This window comes from Meriones unguiculatus, chromosome X (assembly GCF_030254825.1).
Source record: "Meriones unguiculatus strain TT.TT164.6M chromosome X, Bangor_MerUng_6.1, whole genome shotgun sequence".
Taxonomy (NCBI): domain Eukaryota; kingdom Metazoa; phylum Chordata; class Mammalia; order Rodentia; family Muridae; genus Meriones; species Meriones unguiculatus.
Window position 1 is genome coordinate 100,386,464 of NC_083369.1, and position 13,856 is coordinate 100,400,319.

At 40.6% G+C, this 13,856-nt stretch overlaps 1 protein-coding gene across 1 annotated transcript; it reads left to right on the forward strand.

The window, feature by feature from the left end:
• The first annotated feature begins 653 nt into the window (after positions 1-653).
• Positions 654-4,336, forward strand: LOC110542644 (putative MAGE domain-containing protein MAGEA13P). The gene is made up of 2 exons (XM_021629194.2): positions 654-844; positions 3,325-4,336. Exon 2 carries the CDS (start codon positions 3,371-3,373, stop codon positions 4,334-4,336), a length of 966 nt encoding a protein of 321 aa, XP_021484869.1. The 5' UTR covers positions 654-844; positions 3,325-3,370.
• Positions 4,337-13,856: the final 9,520 nt, after the last annotated feature.

Below are 13,856 nucleotides of genomic sequence, written 5' to 3' on the forward strand. Positions count from 1 at the left end.
AATAAAAAAGACTAGTCTAATAATATATAGACTAGTCTATGAAGACTATATATAGAAATATATATATTATATATATACACTTATTATATTTATAATATATATATTATATATATATTTATATATATATATTACCCTAGCAATTGCTAGAGGAAAGTAAACTCCGTTTGGTAGAGTTGTTCAGGTATTGCCAGAAATGTAGATTTTAAAAACTATCACTCAGTCTCAAGTGGACATGTTTTGCAATGTAGCTTTTTTTTTAATCACCCATATTCCTATAAGTAATTCCTAATAAAATCATTGATTCAGGAAAAAAAAAAGATACAAAGTAATATGGTTCCTTTCATGCTTTCAGATTTTATGTTGAAGATTTCTTTTGCCCCACCACTCTGCATATATGTTTGCATGCTTTTATCCCCGGTATTTCGTGTGCATTGATGTTTAGTCTGCATGTATGTCTGGGTGAGGATGTCAGCTCTTGGAGTTACCGACAGGTGTGAGCTGCCATGTGGGTGCAGGGAATCGAACTTGTGTCATATGGAAGAATGCTCGATGTTCTTAACTGCTGCGCCATCTCTCCAGCCCCGTTGTCATCTTTCTTATTACCTCTTTTTTTTCACTCATCTAGATGGGCCATCATCTAGTTCAATAACATATTCTACCATAATTAAACTTAATGTGAGAAAGACTGTTGTGCCTCGCGATTTCTGTTAAAAGGAAGTGGATGTGACGTACACTGACTTCCTGTTTGGATATCTGAAGCCTGTGAAGACTCACAGCGGAGCGCACCCGCGGACATCTTCAGCCGACAGAGGAATTTCAGGCCCTGAGGATTGCAGGCTTGAAGGTGAGGAGATAGGAAAAGTTATAGGTACATTTGAAGTGTAAATGCTTCCTCACAATTAGAATGGCCTTCTCTGCCCGTCACCATGTCTCCACTGCCAACCCTGGTGGTGAAGACGGGATGTTGTGGTGATCTGGTTTATGGCGACCTCCATTTTGGAATCGAAGGCGCGGTCTCTCTGACAGAGTTTTATCCTGGTCCTTAGAGGGAGAGAGGCTTTCCGAGCAAGGCCGGGTGGACATCAAAGTGAGACAGTGTTGTAGAGTCTCAAAGACCTCCCTGGCCGAACGTAGCTTCTCAAAACCCAGCCTTGTGGCGGGCCCTCAGAAACTGCAGCGCCATGGCCCTCAAACCGCTAGACGTCCATGTTAGTGTCTCATGGAAGGCATCTGTAGTATATAGGACTGCCACAAATACCCTCTGCTGAGATGTGGAAGTAAGCACAAGCTCCTGTCCCCAACAAGAAGTTTTCTCCCGTTAACTATTTCTTGCAAAAATTAGTTTCTCCCAGGGAGTTTTCCTGGGTATCCAAACCACACTTAAGGGGCAGGCCCGCTGCCTAGCAGTAGATGGCCAACACAAAACAAACTCAGAGGTATTGCTGGGGATTATTTTGTCTTGTAATTTTTTATTTTGTTTGTCTGTTTATTTTTCACCTTAACTGGTCTTTCCCTTGTACGTAATGGTTTTCGTTTTTTTTTTTTTTTTTTTTTTTTTTTTTAAGACAGGGTTTCTTTGTGTATCTCTGGCTGTCCTGGGACTCTTGACTAGGATGACTCAGAACTCATAATTGTCTGCACATGCCTCCCCAGTGGTGGGATTAAAAGAGTACATCATCACTGCCAGGCCTGAGTTAGTTTTTACAGCTTTGACCTGTGTGTGTGTATGTATGTATGTATGGGTATGTGTGCCTACAAGCACACATGTACATGTATATGCATGCATACATATGTGTATGCACATTTGTGTTTACACTTGTTCATTTATGCATATATATGCATGCACTTTCCTGGATGCACTTGTATGCTAGCACATGCACATCTTACATTTCTCATTCTCTTATTATTAGTTTTTTCATTTAAATTTGTCCTTGTTTATCTTTTATTTGCTTTCTGTAAAAAATATTTACTTATTTTTATGTGCATTGACATTTTGCCTCCATGTCTGTACAAGGGTACCAGATCCCCTGGAACTGTAATTACAAACAGTTGTGAGCTGGCATGTGGGTGCTGGGAGTTGAACTTGGGTCCTCTGGAAGAGGACGCTTAATAACTCATAAGAGCTGAGAATTTCTCCAGCCTTTCTTCTTCCTTCGTTTGTTTGTCTGGTTGTTTTTGGTTTTTCGAGACAAGCTTTCTCAGTGTAGCCTTGGCTGTTCAGGAACCCTTTTGTTTTCTTAAGAGAGAGCAAAAGAAGGCTTAGTGTTAAGAGTGTGGTTAAGTTTGGAAGATCTGGCAGGAGATGAGGGAAATGAAATCATGATCAAAATATATTGTATGAAAATAACTATTTTCGGTTAAAAAATAAAATAAAAATAGAAAACTACTCTTCTCCTACTGTTAACCTGAGAAGGTCCCAGACAGATATGTCTGTATGAGAATCCTTCATTTCTAGGTTTTGGGGGACTTGACAAAAGTGAAAGTTATTCATATGTTGGGTATTTTGTTTTAGTTTTTACATGGGAGAAATCTGAGATGGCAAAATTCAGGTTACCAGAGGGGAAGATACTAGGAGGACCAGTGGACCTCTAATTCAAGTGCATAATGGATTGTTCTGCTGCTGCTGCTGCTGCTGCTGCTAAGGTCTAAAAGATACTGAGAAGTAGTCACCTTTTAACCTTTATCTTACTGGTCTTAGAGAGGTCAGAGCATTGTGTTAAGTCAGCAGAAGTGGTTATCCAAGGAAGAAGACTTAAATTATGTTAGCCAATGTAACGGCTCTGAATGAAGATAGATGGGATCCCCATACTTCTAGAGATTTAGTGCCCCTGCCCTGAGAGACCTTACTTTCTGATTTACGGATTTGTTGTGCTAGCTTTCTCCTTTGCAGTGCCAAAGGACTAAAAGAAGTTTATTAAACAGAGGTGTATCAGGCCTTGCCAGAATTAATTAGAGGATAGAGGGAGGGCCCCTTTCATAGGAACAGCCTTGTCCGTGATTACTGCTATTAAGAATGTCTATCAATTCCATAACTGTATGGATCTCATAACGTCTACTATCCAGCAGTCAGCCCTGGAAATAGGGCCCACATCTGTGCTTGTAGTCTGTGACCTGAGCCCCTCCCATAGAATTGCTCATATGGAGGCTTCAAGAACAAAGAGCATGGCTATTGAACTGATTTTTATGCAGAAGCCATAGAGCAGAAGAGAGTTCATAGGATTCAGGCCCATGAGACCTAAGATAGCTACCTAAGATAACTATTGAAAAAGCTTTGTCAGTGCTGACAGAGTTACAGAATGTTTACATTCTTTCTCTCACCTTCAGGCCACTCTCCACCAAATTTCTCCTGCCAGCCATTTGAGAAATTATAATGTCCCACATGCAGAAGCATGAGCAAGGCCTTGAAGGCCAGCTGGGGAAGGAAGTTCTTGCAGCTATGGAGATGTGCACCACAGAAGAGGTATTTGCTGCTGGGGATTCCCAGGAAACATGTTCATCATTTGCTTCCATCCAAGCCATTCCATCAAGCAAAGCAATTGAAGAAGGTTCTGGTGATCATGGAGAGGGTGATCAGAGCACCTCAAAGGCCTACCTATATTCTAAGGTTTTGCTCAGTAGTGCACTTCAGAAGAAGGTGAATGAGTTGGTGAAGTTTCTGAGTTTCAAGTATACAATAAATGAGCCTGTCACAGAAGCAGAAATTCTGAAGAGTGTTGTCAAACCTTACGACGACTACTATATGATGATCTTCAAGCATGCCTGTGAATGCATGGAAGTGTTCTATGGCATTGAAGTAAAGGAAGTGGATGCTTTCAACCACTCCTACATGCTCCTGAAAATGCTTGACCTCACCTATGATGGGAAGTTGAGCAATGATGAGGGCATACCCAAGATGGGCCTCCTGATGCTTACCCTTGGTGTAATCTTTATGGAGGGCAACCGTGCCACTGAGAAGAAGATCTTGGAGGTGCTGAATACAGTTGGTGTGTATCCTGATCAGCATGAGTTTATATGCAGGGATCCCAGAAAGTTTGTCACTGAAGAGTTGGTTTTAGAGAATTACCTGGTGTACCAGTTAGTACCCCACAGTGATCCTCCATCCTATGAGTTCCTGTGGGGCCCAAGAGCCAATGCTGAAACAAGCAAGATGAAAGCCCTGCAGTTCTTCTCCCAGGTTGCTGGGAGTAGTCCTACTTCCTTCACAGCTTTGTATAAGGAAGCTCTGCAAGATGAAGTGGAGAATGCCCAGGCTCTTCTGGCCTCCGTAACCAATATTAATGTCCCAGACAAGTACAGTTCCGGGAAGAAGTCCAGCAGCGTCTCCCACCCTGAATAAATTCAGGCTGGTTCTTCACACCATGTTTAAGGAAAACAGAAGAAATGTTAGTGTTTTTTTCCCTTTTGTACTGTTTCAGGTGTTTCTCTTTAGAAAGTTTTCTTAGCTTCAGAGTCTAGATTCATTAATTATATTGCTCACACATTTGTTGCTGTGTGTTGGATTTCAAAATAAGAATTTTGCTATTGTAGAAAGCAAATGGAGAACATTTTCAGCTTTGAGACCAAATAGCGTTGCAAGTAAACTTGCTTTAGAAATGTTAAGTATTTCAGTAGTAAAATATGATCAATAAGTGTAAGAAAGGTATAAAAGCATGGTTAATACTGCTATTTTTGTTAGTCTGCTTTGTAAAACTAAAGATATGCACCTCACTTGGTTTAGTCAAGAATGAGAAATTAAAGTTTAATAAAGTACACTGCTGCAAATAGTCTCTCTTTTTTGGAAGGCATTTTATGGTAGTGGAAATGCAAAAATCAGTGAGGAATATGACGAAGCCTTGTGAAAAACAGTTAAGTAAAATGACATCATGTGTAAATGCTCTGAGCCAAGGCATTTTGGGGGCTCTGGGAAACCACAGATCTTTCTGTGAGTACTAACCTTCTGTTAAGGTACATAAGGGTGGGAACCAGATATTCATACAGTGTGTGGCATGTGAAAAGAAAAACTTGGAATGAAAAAATGCTCAGAGAACCTTTTGAACTACGGATAAATAAGAAATGAATCTCCACTGGGGGAGGGGGCAGGTCAGTTACAGGAGTTGGCTTGAACTGTTGTTCCCATACAATTGTACATAATGGATTGCCTAAGCGTTGTAAATACACAGCACCTTCAGGCATTTCTGGGTAATCTGATGGTACTGCCTTGATTTGGTGGCTAGAATTATCTAGGTTGCAGTCTTTTCCCTGGTCTAGGAGAAACCACTCAACTGTAAGGTCATTCATAATTAGGTGATCTTGATTTCTGTTTGGTCAACTCTAAGCAAAGATTAGATAATTAGTTGCATTTAAATGAATTAAAATAATTATTTGAATGAAAGATAAACTTTACAGAACTAAAGTCCTGTGAACTCTCTATGGCTTAGGGAAATTTCCTCATAAATAGGTTTAAATAATACATATATGATTAATAGGAAAATATTACTAGTTTTTGAAAAGTCACATTTGTTATAAGTGAACTCTTTACTACACAGATATGCCTACTGGTTTGTATATATTCCACATACCCTGAAATTCTGCAAGATGGCTTAAGTGTTTTTTACAAGCGACCTCTTAAGACTCATAGCACATGGCAGTTTGCTCAAGATACATGGCAAGTGATCTTGGGCAAGTGGCAAGTCTGAGCGTTAATTCCTGGTCTGAGAATTCAAGATATCTACCTCATCCAAGTATTACCATTTCATTTCATCCCATCATTTTGTAAAATTATAGCATACTTCCCATGGTAAGCCTGTATCCCTCAGGTCTACTTGAAGCTGTCCTGCTGAAAGTAACCATAACCTCTTTTGAAAGTTCTATCCTTTTTGAAGTGGAACAACCCATATTAACTCCCTGACATAGCACAGTTCCAGTACTCATTGAAGGGTTCTGGATATACCACCCCTTATCTGGAATCTCTCTGATCCAATAGCTCAATGGGTGGAGCACTTTGGAAAATGGTTTGATGCCTGGTCATACCCACTGAGCCCCTTTAACATACTCTCAAATTACTTTAGAAATGGATCTGAGTAATTTGATAGGGAGGGAGGGAATAAGGGAGGAAAATGAAGAGACATTGAAATTAACAAGGACTAAAGTGGTTTTACCCTGCAGAGACTGATAACCCAAGGACAATGCGTGGTAAGGACCTGAAACCCCAGCTCAAATGTAGCCCATAGATTCAGTCTCCAAGTGGGTTCCCTAATAAGGCGAGCAGGGTCTTTCTGTGTCATGAACTCAGTGTCAGGCTCTCTGATCACCTTCCCCTGGGGTGTGTGTGCAGCATTTCCAGGCCACAGAGGAAGATAATACAACCATTCCTGATGAGATCTCATAATCTAGGGTCAGAGGGATGAGGAGGAGGTCCTCCCCTATCAGTGGACTAGGGGAGGGGCATAAAGGGAGAAGAGGGAGGGAGGGCAGGATTCAGAGGAGATGAGGAAGGGGGACACAGCTGAGATACAAACTGAATAAATTGTAATAAATGATAATAAAAAAATAAAAAGAAATAGGGAGCCAGAGATGATTGACATGGACTCTGTTGCCAGTCTTTTGATCACTCCTCCTTGGTGGGGTAGCCTTGCCAGGCCTCAAGGGATGAGGATGAACCCAGTCCTAATGGGACAAATTGGGGTGGGTGGGTAGGGGTGCTCCCCTTTTTTAAGGAATAGGAGGAGGGTGAGGGTAAAAGAGGGAGGAAGGATGGGACAGGAAGGAGAGAAAGTGGAGGGCTACACTTGGGATGTAAATTGAAAGAATATTTTTAATAGTTTATTGCATTTATTTGTTACAGTTTATTCACTTTCTATTTCAGCTGTAGCCCTCTCCATCTCCTCCCAGTCCTATCCAACCTCCCTTATATCGTCCCATGCCCCTTCCCTGGTCTACTGAAAGGCAGGTACTCCTTCCCTTCTCTCTGAACTTAGGCTATCAAGTCTCATCAGGGCTAGCTGCATCATCTTCCTCTGTGGCCTGGCAAGGCTGCACCCCACAGGGGGGAGGTGATCAAAGAGGTGGCCACTGAGTTCATGTCAGAAACAGCCCCTGCCCCCCTAGGGAAGTGGATTTCCTTAAAAACACTTTTTAAAAAGATACATTTGGAGCTCCTGACCCCTCCAGGTCTTTGTATCTCCCCCTTCTTTCATAAGAAACCATGTTCGTAGCAGCTATATTTTTAATAGCCAGAAGCTGGAAACAACCCAGATGTCCCTCAGTCGAGGAAAAGATACAGAAATTGTGGTACATTTACAGAGTACTCGCAATTAAATCATGAAATTTGCATGCAAATGCCGGGATCTAGAAATGATCATCCTGAGTGAGATATCCCAGAAACAGAAAGACACACGTGGTATATACTCACAAGTGGATATTAGACATATAATATAGGATAAACATACTAAAATCTGTACACCTAAGGAGTCTAATCAAGAAGGAGGACCCTGGTAAGATTCTCAATATTCACTCAGAAAAGCAAACGAGATGGAAATGAGAAGTGGGAAGAAATGGACCAGGACAGGAGCCTATCACAGAGGGCCTCTGAAAGACTCTACCCTGCAGGGTATCAAAACATATGCTGAGACTCATAGTCAAAATTTGGGCAGAGTGCAGGGAAAGAAGAGGAACAGGAGCTTCACAAAGGGGAACAACAGAACCAAAAAAAAAAAAAAAAAAAAATCTGGGCATGGGTCTTTCTGAGACTGATACTCCGAAAAAGGACCATGCACGGAAATAACTTAGAACCCCTGCACAGATGTAGCCCATGGCAGCTCAGTGTCCAAGAGTCTTCCCCAATAATAGGAACAGGGACTGCTTCTAACATGAACTCATGGATTGGCTCTTTGATAACCACTACCTGAGGAGGGATCAACCTTACCAGTCCACAGAGGAAGACCAGTCCTGATGAGACCTGATAGATTAGGGTCATATGGAAGGGGAGGAGGACCTCCCCTATCATTGGACTGGGGGAAGGGCATAGGAGAAGAAGAGGGAGGGAGGGTGAGATTGGGAGGGAATGGTGGAGGGGCTCCAGCTGGGATACAAAGTGAATAAACTGTAATTGATAAAAATAAAATTAAAATTAAAAAAAGAATCCATGCATTCTGCCCAAAGTTTTGCTATGAGTCTCAGCTTCTGCTTTGATACCTCAATCAGTAGGAGATAGCAGCTTCAAAAGGAGACCAACAGCCATAAAAACTGAGCTCTGGGAGTCCTGAAGTAAATGATACCCCAACCAAGGACATTACATTGAAAGGACCTAAAGCCCTGGTCAGATGTAGCCCATAGACTCAGTCTCTAAGTGGGGTCCCCAGTAAGGGGAACAGGGGCTGTCTCTGGCATGAAATCAGTGACAGGCTCTCTGATCACCTCTCCCTGGGGGATACAGCCTTGCCAGGAAACAGAGGAAGATGATGCAACCTATCCTTATGAGACCTGATAGGCGATGGTCAAATAGAAGGGGAGGAGGAACATAGGGGGTGAGAAGGAGGGTGGGATTGGGAGGAGACATTTAGGGGGCCACAGCCGGATAGAAATTAAATAAACTGTAATAAATGATAATAATAAAAAAGGAAAAATTAGTCAAAAAAGAAAAGAGAAAATTAAACGAAAAAAGATACATTTGCTCTTTCTTTGGTGCTGAGGTGAGCCCTGTGGAAGAGGAGACAGAAAGTGTACGAGAGCCAAAGGGAATGTAGGACACCAGGAGACCAAGGCTCTCTGAATCAACTAAGCAAGGTGCATATGAGCTCACAGAGATTGAAGCAGCAAGCCACAGGTCCTACATGGTCTGCACCAGGTCCTCTCCATATATATTATAGCTATTAGCGTCGTATTTTGGGGGACCCGAGACTGTGAGAACAAGTGGGTCCTCTGACCCTTGGCCCTCTCTTTCTCCTGTTGGGTTGCTGTGTTCAACTTTCATATGATAGTTCTTGTTTAATCTTTTATTTTGTCATTTTTTGGTTATTATCTCTTAGGAATCTGTTGTTTTCTAATGAAATATAGAAAGGGAGTAAATCCAGAGGGAAGGGGAATTGTGGAAGTACTGGGAGGAGTTGAGGGACAGGAAATAGTTATTAGGATATATTGTATGACAAAAAATTGTTTAATCAAAGGAAAAAGGGTACATTATTTTAAGTAGGCCACTGACCAAATACACAGATGAATGGGCTTCCCTAGATGGTTGAAAACTAAAGCCTCTTGTACAAGTAGCACATAAGAAAGATCAGAGAACATATATTGGAAGCCAAAGCTCTTTTTTCCCCCAGGGGACAGTTTCTTTTTTATTTTTCAAATATTAGTTACAGTTTGTTAACTTTGTATCCCTGTTGTATCTCACTCCCTCTTTCCCTTCCCATTCCACCCTCCCTCCCTCCTCCTTCCTCATCTCCTCCCTGCCCCTTTTCAAGTCCTCTGATCGGGGAGGACCTCTTGCCCTTTCAAATCTCTTAACACCCTAGGGGACACTCTATCTCTAGTGAGGAAAGGAAAAAAAATGTAGCCAGGGCTTCTTCTCTGTGTTCTCTCACCACAAAAATCTTGAAAACTGGAGATGCAACTCAGTGATACACAAGCACAAAGCTCAAGGCTCAGTACTACACCAGAAGAAGATAGAAAAAATCTTGGCTCCCAATTTACCCAAAGTTACCTGTACCCTGTAGCATATGTGGATTTCATGAATGGATATCCCTATTGCTAACTGCTTGTCTTTTTTTTTTGGGGGGGGGGTCGGTGATAGAGTCTGGAATTTAAACATTAATAGAGGTTAACAAAGGAGTGGAAAACCCCAACAACATAAATAAGTAAAACCTTCCTTTTGGCTCTGTGGGTAGTTTTTTTACATATATCCTCATCATCTCAAAAGAATACCCTAAAGGATAGAAAACTTTCCTTTCATTCAACAGGAATAAGGTACTTGCAGCATTCTCTATGTTTCTAAAATGTTGACAAGATTCTGATATTTAATTAGAAATTAAGCCTACGGTTTATGTCACTTTTATCTATCTATCTATCTATCTATCTATCTATCTATCTATCTATTCTTTCTACATCTCATTCATCTTGGGGATATCACTACCTCCTTCAGAAGCAATTGTTTCTTCTTAGTCAAAGGATAGTCAAGATAGTCAAGGAGATAAGCAAACAGTGCTTGATCTCTGTTATAGGAAGGAGAGTGAGAACTGAACAGTGAGGTCAGGAGAGCATGAGACAGCTCATAGAGAATTGAGAACATGACAGTGAGTAAACCAACTGCTGTTTGCAGTTTAATTTAAACTATTCTGAGTCCAGACACATTCTTTAGTTTGGTTGTATAGGCCACTAATTTCTCCTTGTTTATAAGGTTACTCTTGGGGATTTTATTACCTATCCTTAAAATATCCAAGGAAAACACTGTTAATACATGTCCTCATCCATTTCTTCTACAACTACCTCCTTTAATATTATGACCCCCTTGTTTTCACTAACATGCCACTCATTTACTGAGAAGCTGATATTTAATTTGTTATAGGACTAGATATAAATTTAACCTTTTAAGAAATATATGTGATTCTACTTTTTTCCTTTAACCTTGTTGTTTATTTTTTTTTTAATTTTAACTTTTTTCTTCACAATTTATTCATTATATATCCTGATTGAAGTCCCCTCTCTCGACTCTTTCCAGTCCCGCCCTCCCTTTGTCTTCCCCTAAGGGGGAGTTTGCCACTATTACCATCTGCCCATTGCTTGTTAAGTCTCATCAGGACTGCTTGGATCCTCTTCCTCTGTGGCCTGACAAAGCTGCATCATTAGGGGCGAGTGATCAGAGAGCAGTCAACTGAGTTCTAAATAGAGGCAGCCCTTAATCCCCTCACTCAGAGATCCACATGGAGAAAGAGCTGCCAATAGACGACATCTGAGCAGTGGGTTTACGTCCTCCCTATGCATGGTCCTCCATTGGTGTATTAGTCTCTGCAGAACCCTCTGGGCTCAGATCTTTTAGTTTTGTTAATGTGACTCTACTTTTAAAAGGGCCCTGTGTTTGGTTTAATGCTTTATTCTTGCCAAATTGAAATACTTTCTCTGATACTGTTTTTTATCATTGGAGTCTGATAGAACAATGTAGCATGCACGAAAGCAGGGGAGATATGCTAAGCATTGAAAGAGGATAATGTGAGTGCTGAGTAGCTGGTGTGGCCATCCAGAGCACACATACAGCTGTAGAGCATTGTGGGTCAGCATGAGACACTAGTGGAGTATCAAGGCTAGAACCTGGGTCCATATTAGGGGTGGTAGTAGTGTCAAGAGCTGTGGTTCATAGATGGAAGCAATTGCTGGGAAACAAAGAAGTTTACATATTTATTTGTAACCCAGAGCCTAATGCTGCAGCATTTTAACAAATATTAAGGTCTGTGCCCTGAATTTCAGGATATAATCTGACTGTACTCAAGAAATAAAATATTTTAGTAAATCACTGTCAATTTCAAAAAGAGAAGGGGGAGGGAGGGAGAGAGAAGAAGGGAACGAGAATGAATATTATAGTAATATGGATTAGAGTATTTCAGACTGTAGAATCTGTGGATTTGGACTTTGCTGAAACATTGTATAACAAACATCCCAGGCCTAGAATCACGAATCCAATTTATAAATGATTGTTTTGCAGAGGAAAACAATCTTCTCACGTGAAGACTTGGATGCTGGTACTTTTTCTTTTATGTTTGAAATATACCTGATATAAATATCTCAGAAATAAAAAAAGAAGATTGTTTCTATTGGAAAGATGACCAGAAGAAAGAAAGATCTGGGCCAGCACTGTCCAATAGCACTTTTTGTGATAATGAACTATTCACTACCAGTAGTTATTAATACATTAAATTATGCTAGTATAACCATGAAGGAGAATATTTAACTTTAATGTGAATAGTTGCATGAGGTAAGTGACTAGTATAATAAATAGCAGAGATTTAGAAACTGATTTTTAGGAAAACCTTGAAAGAAACTCTTATGTTATTTTGGTTGAGAAAATTTTGAGGATAGTGTGTGTGTTATTTTCATAAATGGAGGGTTGTAGCTTATGAGATGGCTCAGTGGGAAAAGGCACTTGCTACCAAGCCTGTTGATTTGAGTTTGATCCCTGAGACCCATGTTGCAGAGGGACAGAACTAACTCCTATAGGTTGCCCTTTGGTTTTTGCATGCATGCTTTAGTGTGTGTGTGTGTGTGTGTGTGTGTGTGTGTGTGTGTGTGTGTATACCACCACATAAACAAATATATATGATCAGGGGGCTGGAAAGATGTCTCAGTGGTCAAGAGCACCTGCTGCCCTTCTAGAGGACCTGGGTTTGGTTCCCAGTCCACAAAGTCAGACTTCTCACAACTGCGTGTATCTCTAACTTCAGGGGATTCAAGGACCTTTTCTTGCCTTTGTTAATATCTGCATGTTAGTGACATACATACCCATAAATAATATCTTTAATTTTAATATTAAAGAATTGGCAAATACTTCTTTAGATAAACTCATTGTGGCCCCATGAAGTAGAAATAGAACTAATGAATAAATGGTTACATGGGGCGAATTTTGTACTTTAAAAATAATTTCTAACATGTAGCCTGTCTAAGGTGGAACAGGTGTCAAGAAGAGATGCTTCTCTGTGTCCTTTTCTGTACTACAGGTTGCATAATCAGTGGTTGTATAATCTGAAGTTGTGAATGGACACTAGCAAAACAATTTGTTACCAGCTAGAGAGACATGCAACACTAAAGTGATAAGGACATTTAGGGTAGGTGGTTGTGTTTTTGTTTCTATCAAATCCTTGATGAAATATACTCTTAGCAGTCTTTGAGATTTATAGTTCTATTTTCTACTCACAATTTTTAAAATTTTATTCCTAAAGTAATTTTTGAGAAACAAGAAAACTAAATATATGATTTTTTTCCCTTCTGGCTATCAATACTTTCTTCCCATAAGCCTTTCACTTCACAGGTTTTAATAGGTATGTAAAGTTATGTCCCTACATACTGCTAGGTAAATATGGTGAAAATGGGATTCCTGGGACAGACAATAGTTGATGCCAATTACTCCTAGGAAAATAATATATGACTTGGTAGAAGCAGTTGCCATAATATGTTTCTGTATAACACTGAAATCATATTTTTATGTGGCTTTTGACTTCAGAAAAACACAGTTAAAATGATTATGTTATTTATTTAACAATTCAAAGGCAACAAAAGGACAAGTGATTAAACGACTAAATTTAACAGTGCACCCTATGCTGCAAGTACTCTGCAGACACTGTGTCTACTGTGGGAGACACAGCATGGTCTTTGCATCCACACAGCTCATAGTTAAACTGAGTAGATGAACAGATAAATTCTCAGTGACAGCTTGGAAATGCATGGTGTCCTGAGAGAGAGAGCACAGGAGGTGTGTGGAAGCTCAGAGGGAATCTCCTCAGCCTGAGTAAGTATCAATAGAAGGAATCCATAGCTGACAGACCATGCCATGGCAGATACACAACTCTTTCAGGCAGCTTTTCCTCTGAGGCTCTAAGCCAGGTACCCCATCCATACAATTTGCTAAGCTCCATGCTGGGAATCTAAGAAAACTGAGGCTTTCTGTGAGAAGACTCAATTCTCGTCATCAAAGAAACATTCCCAGCCTTTGAAAATAGAAACAGGAGGGCCACCAGGGCCTGTTGGAATCTTCTCCTTCACACAAAAGCTTACGGGCTGATATATAGCCAGCCCAAAGCATTCTCTCAAGTAGCTTTGATGCATGATCATAAGTGTCACTGTTTCATATGTCCATTGTGCAAAGTTTGAGAGAGAAGAGACTTCTGTGAAGCAACTGG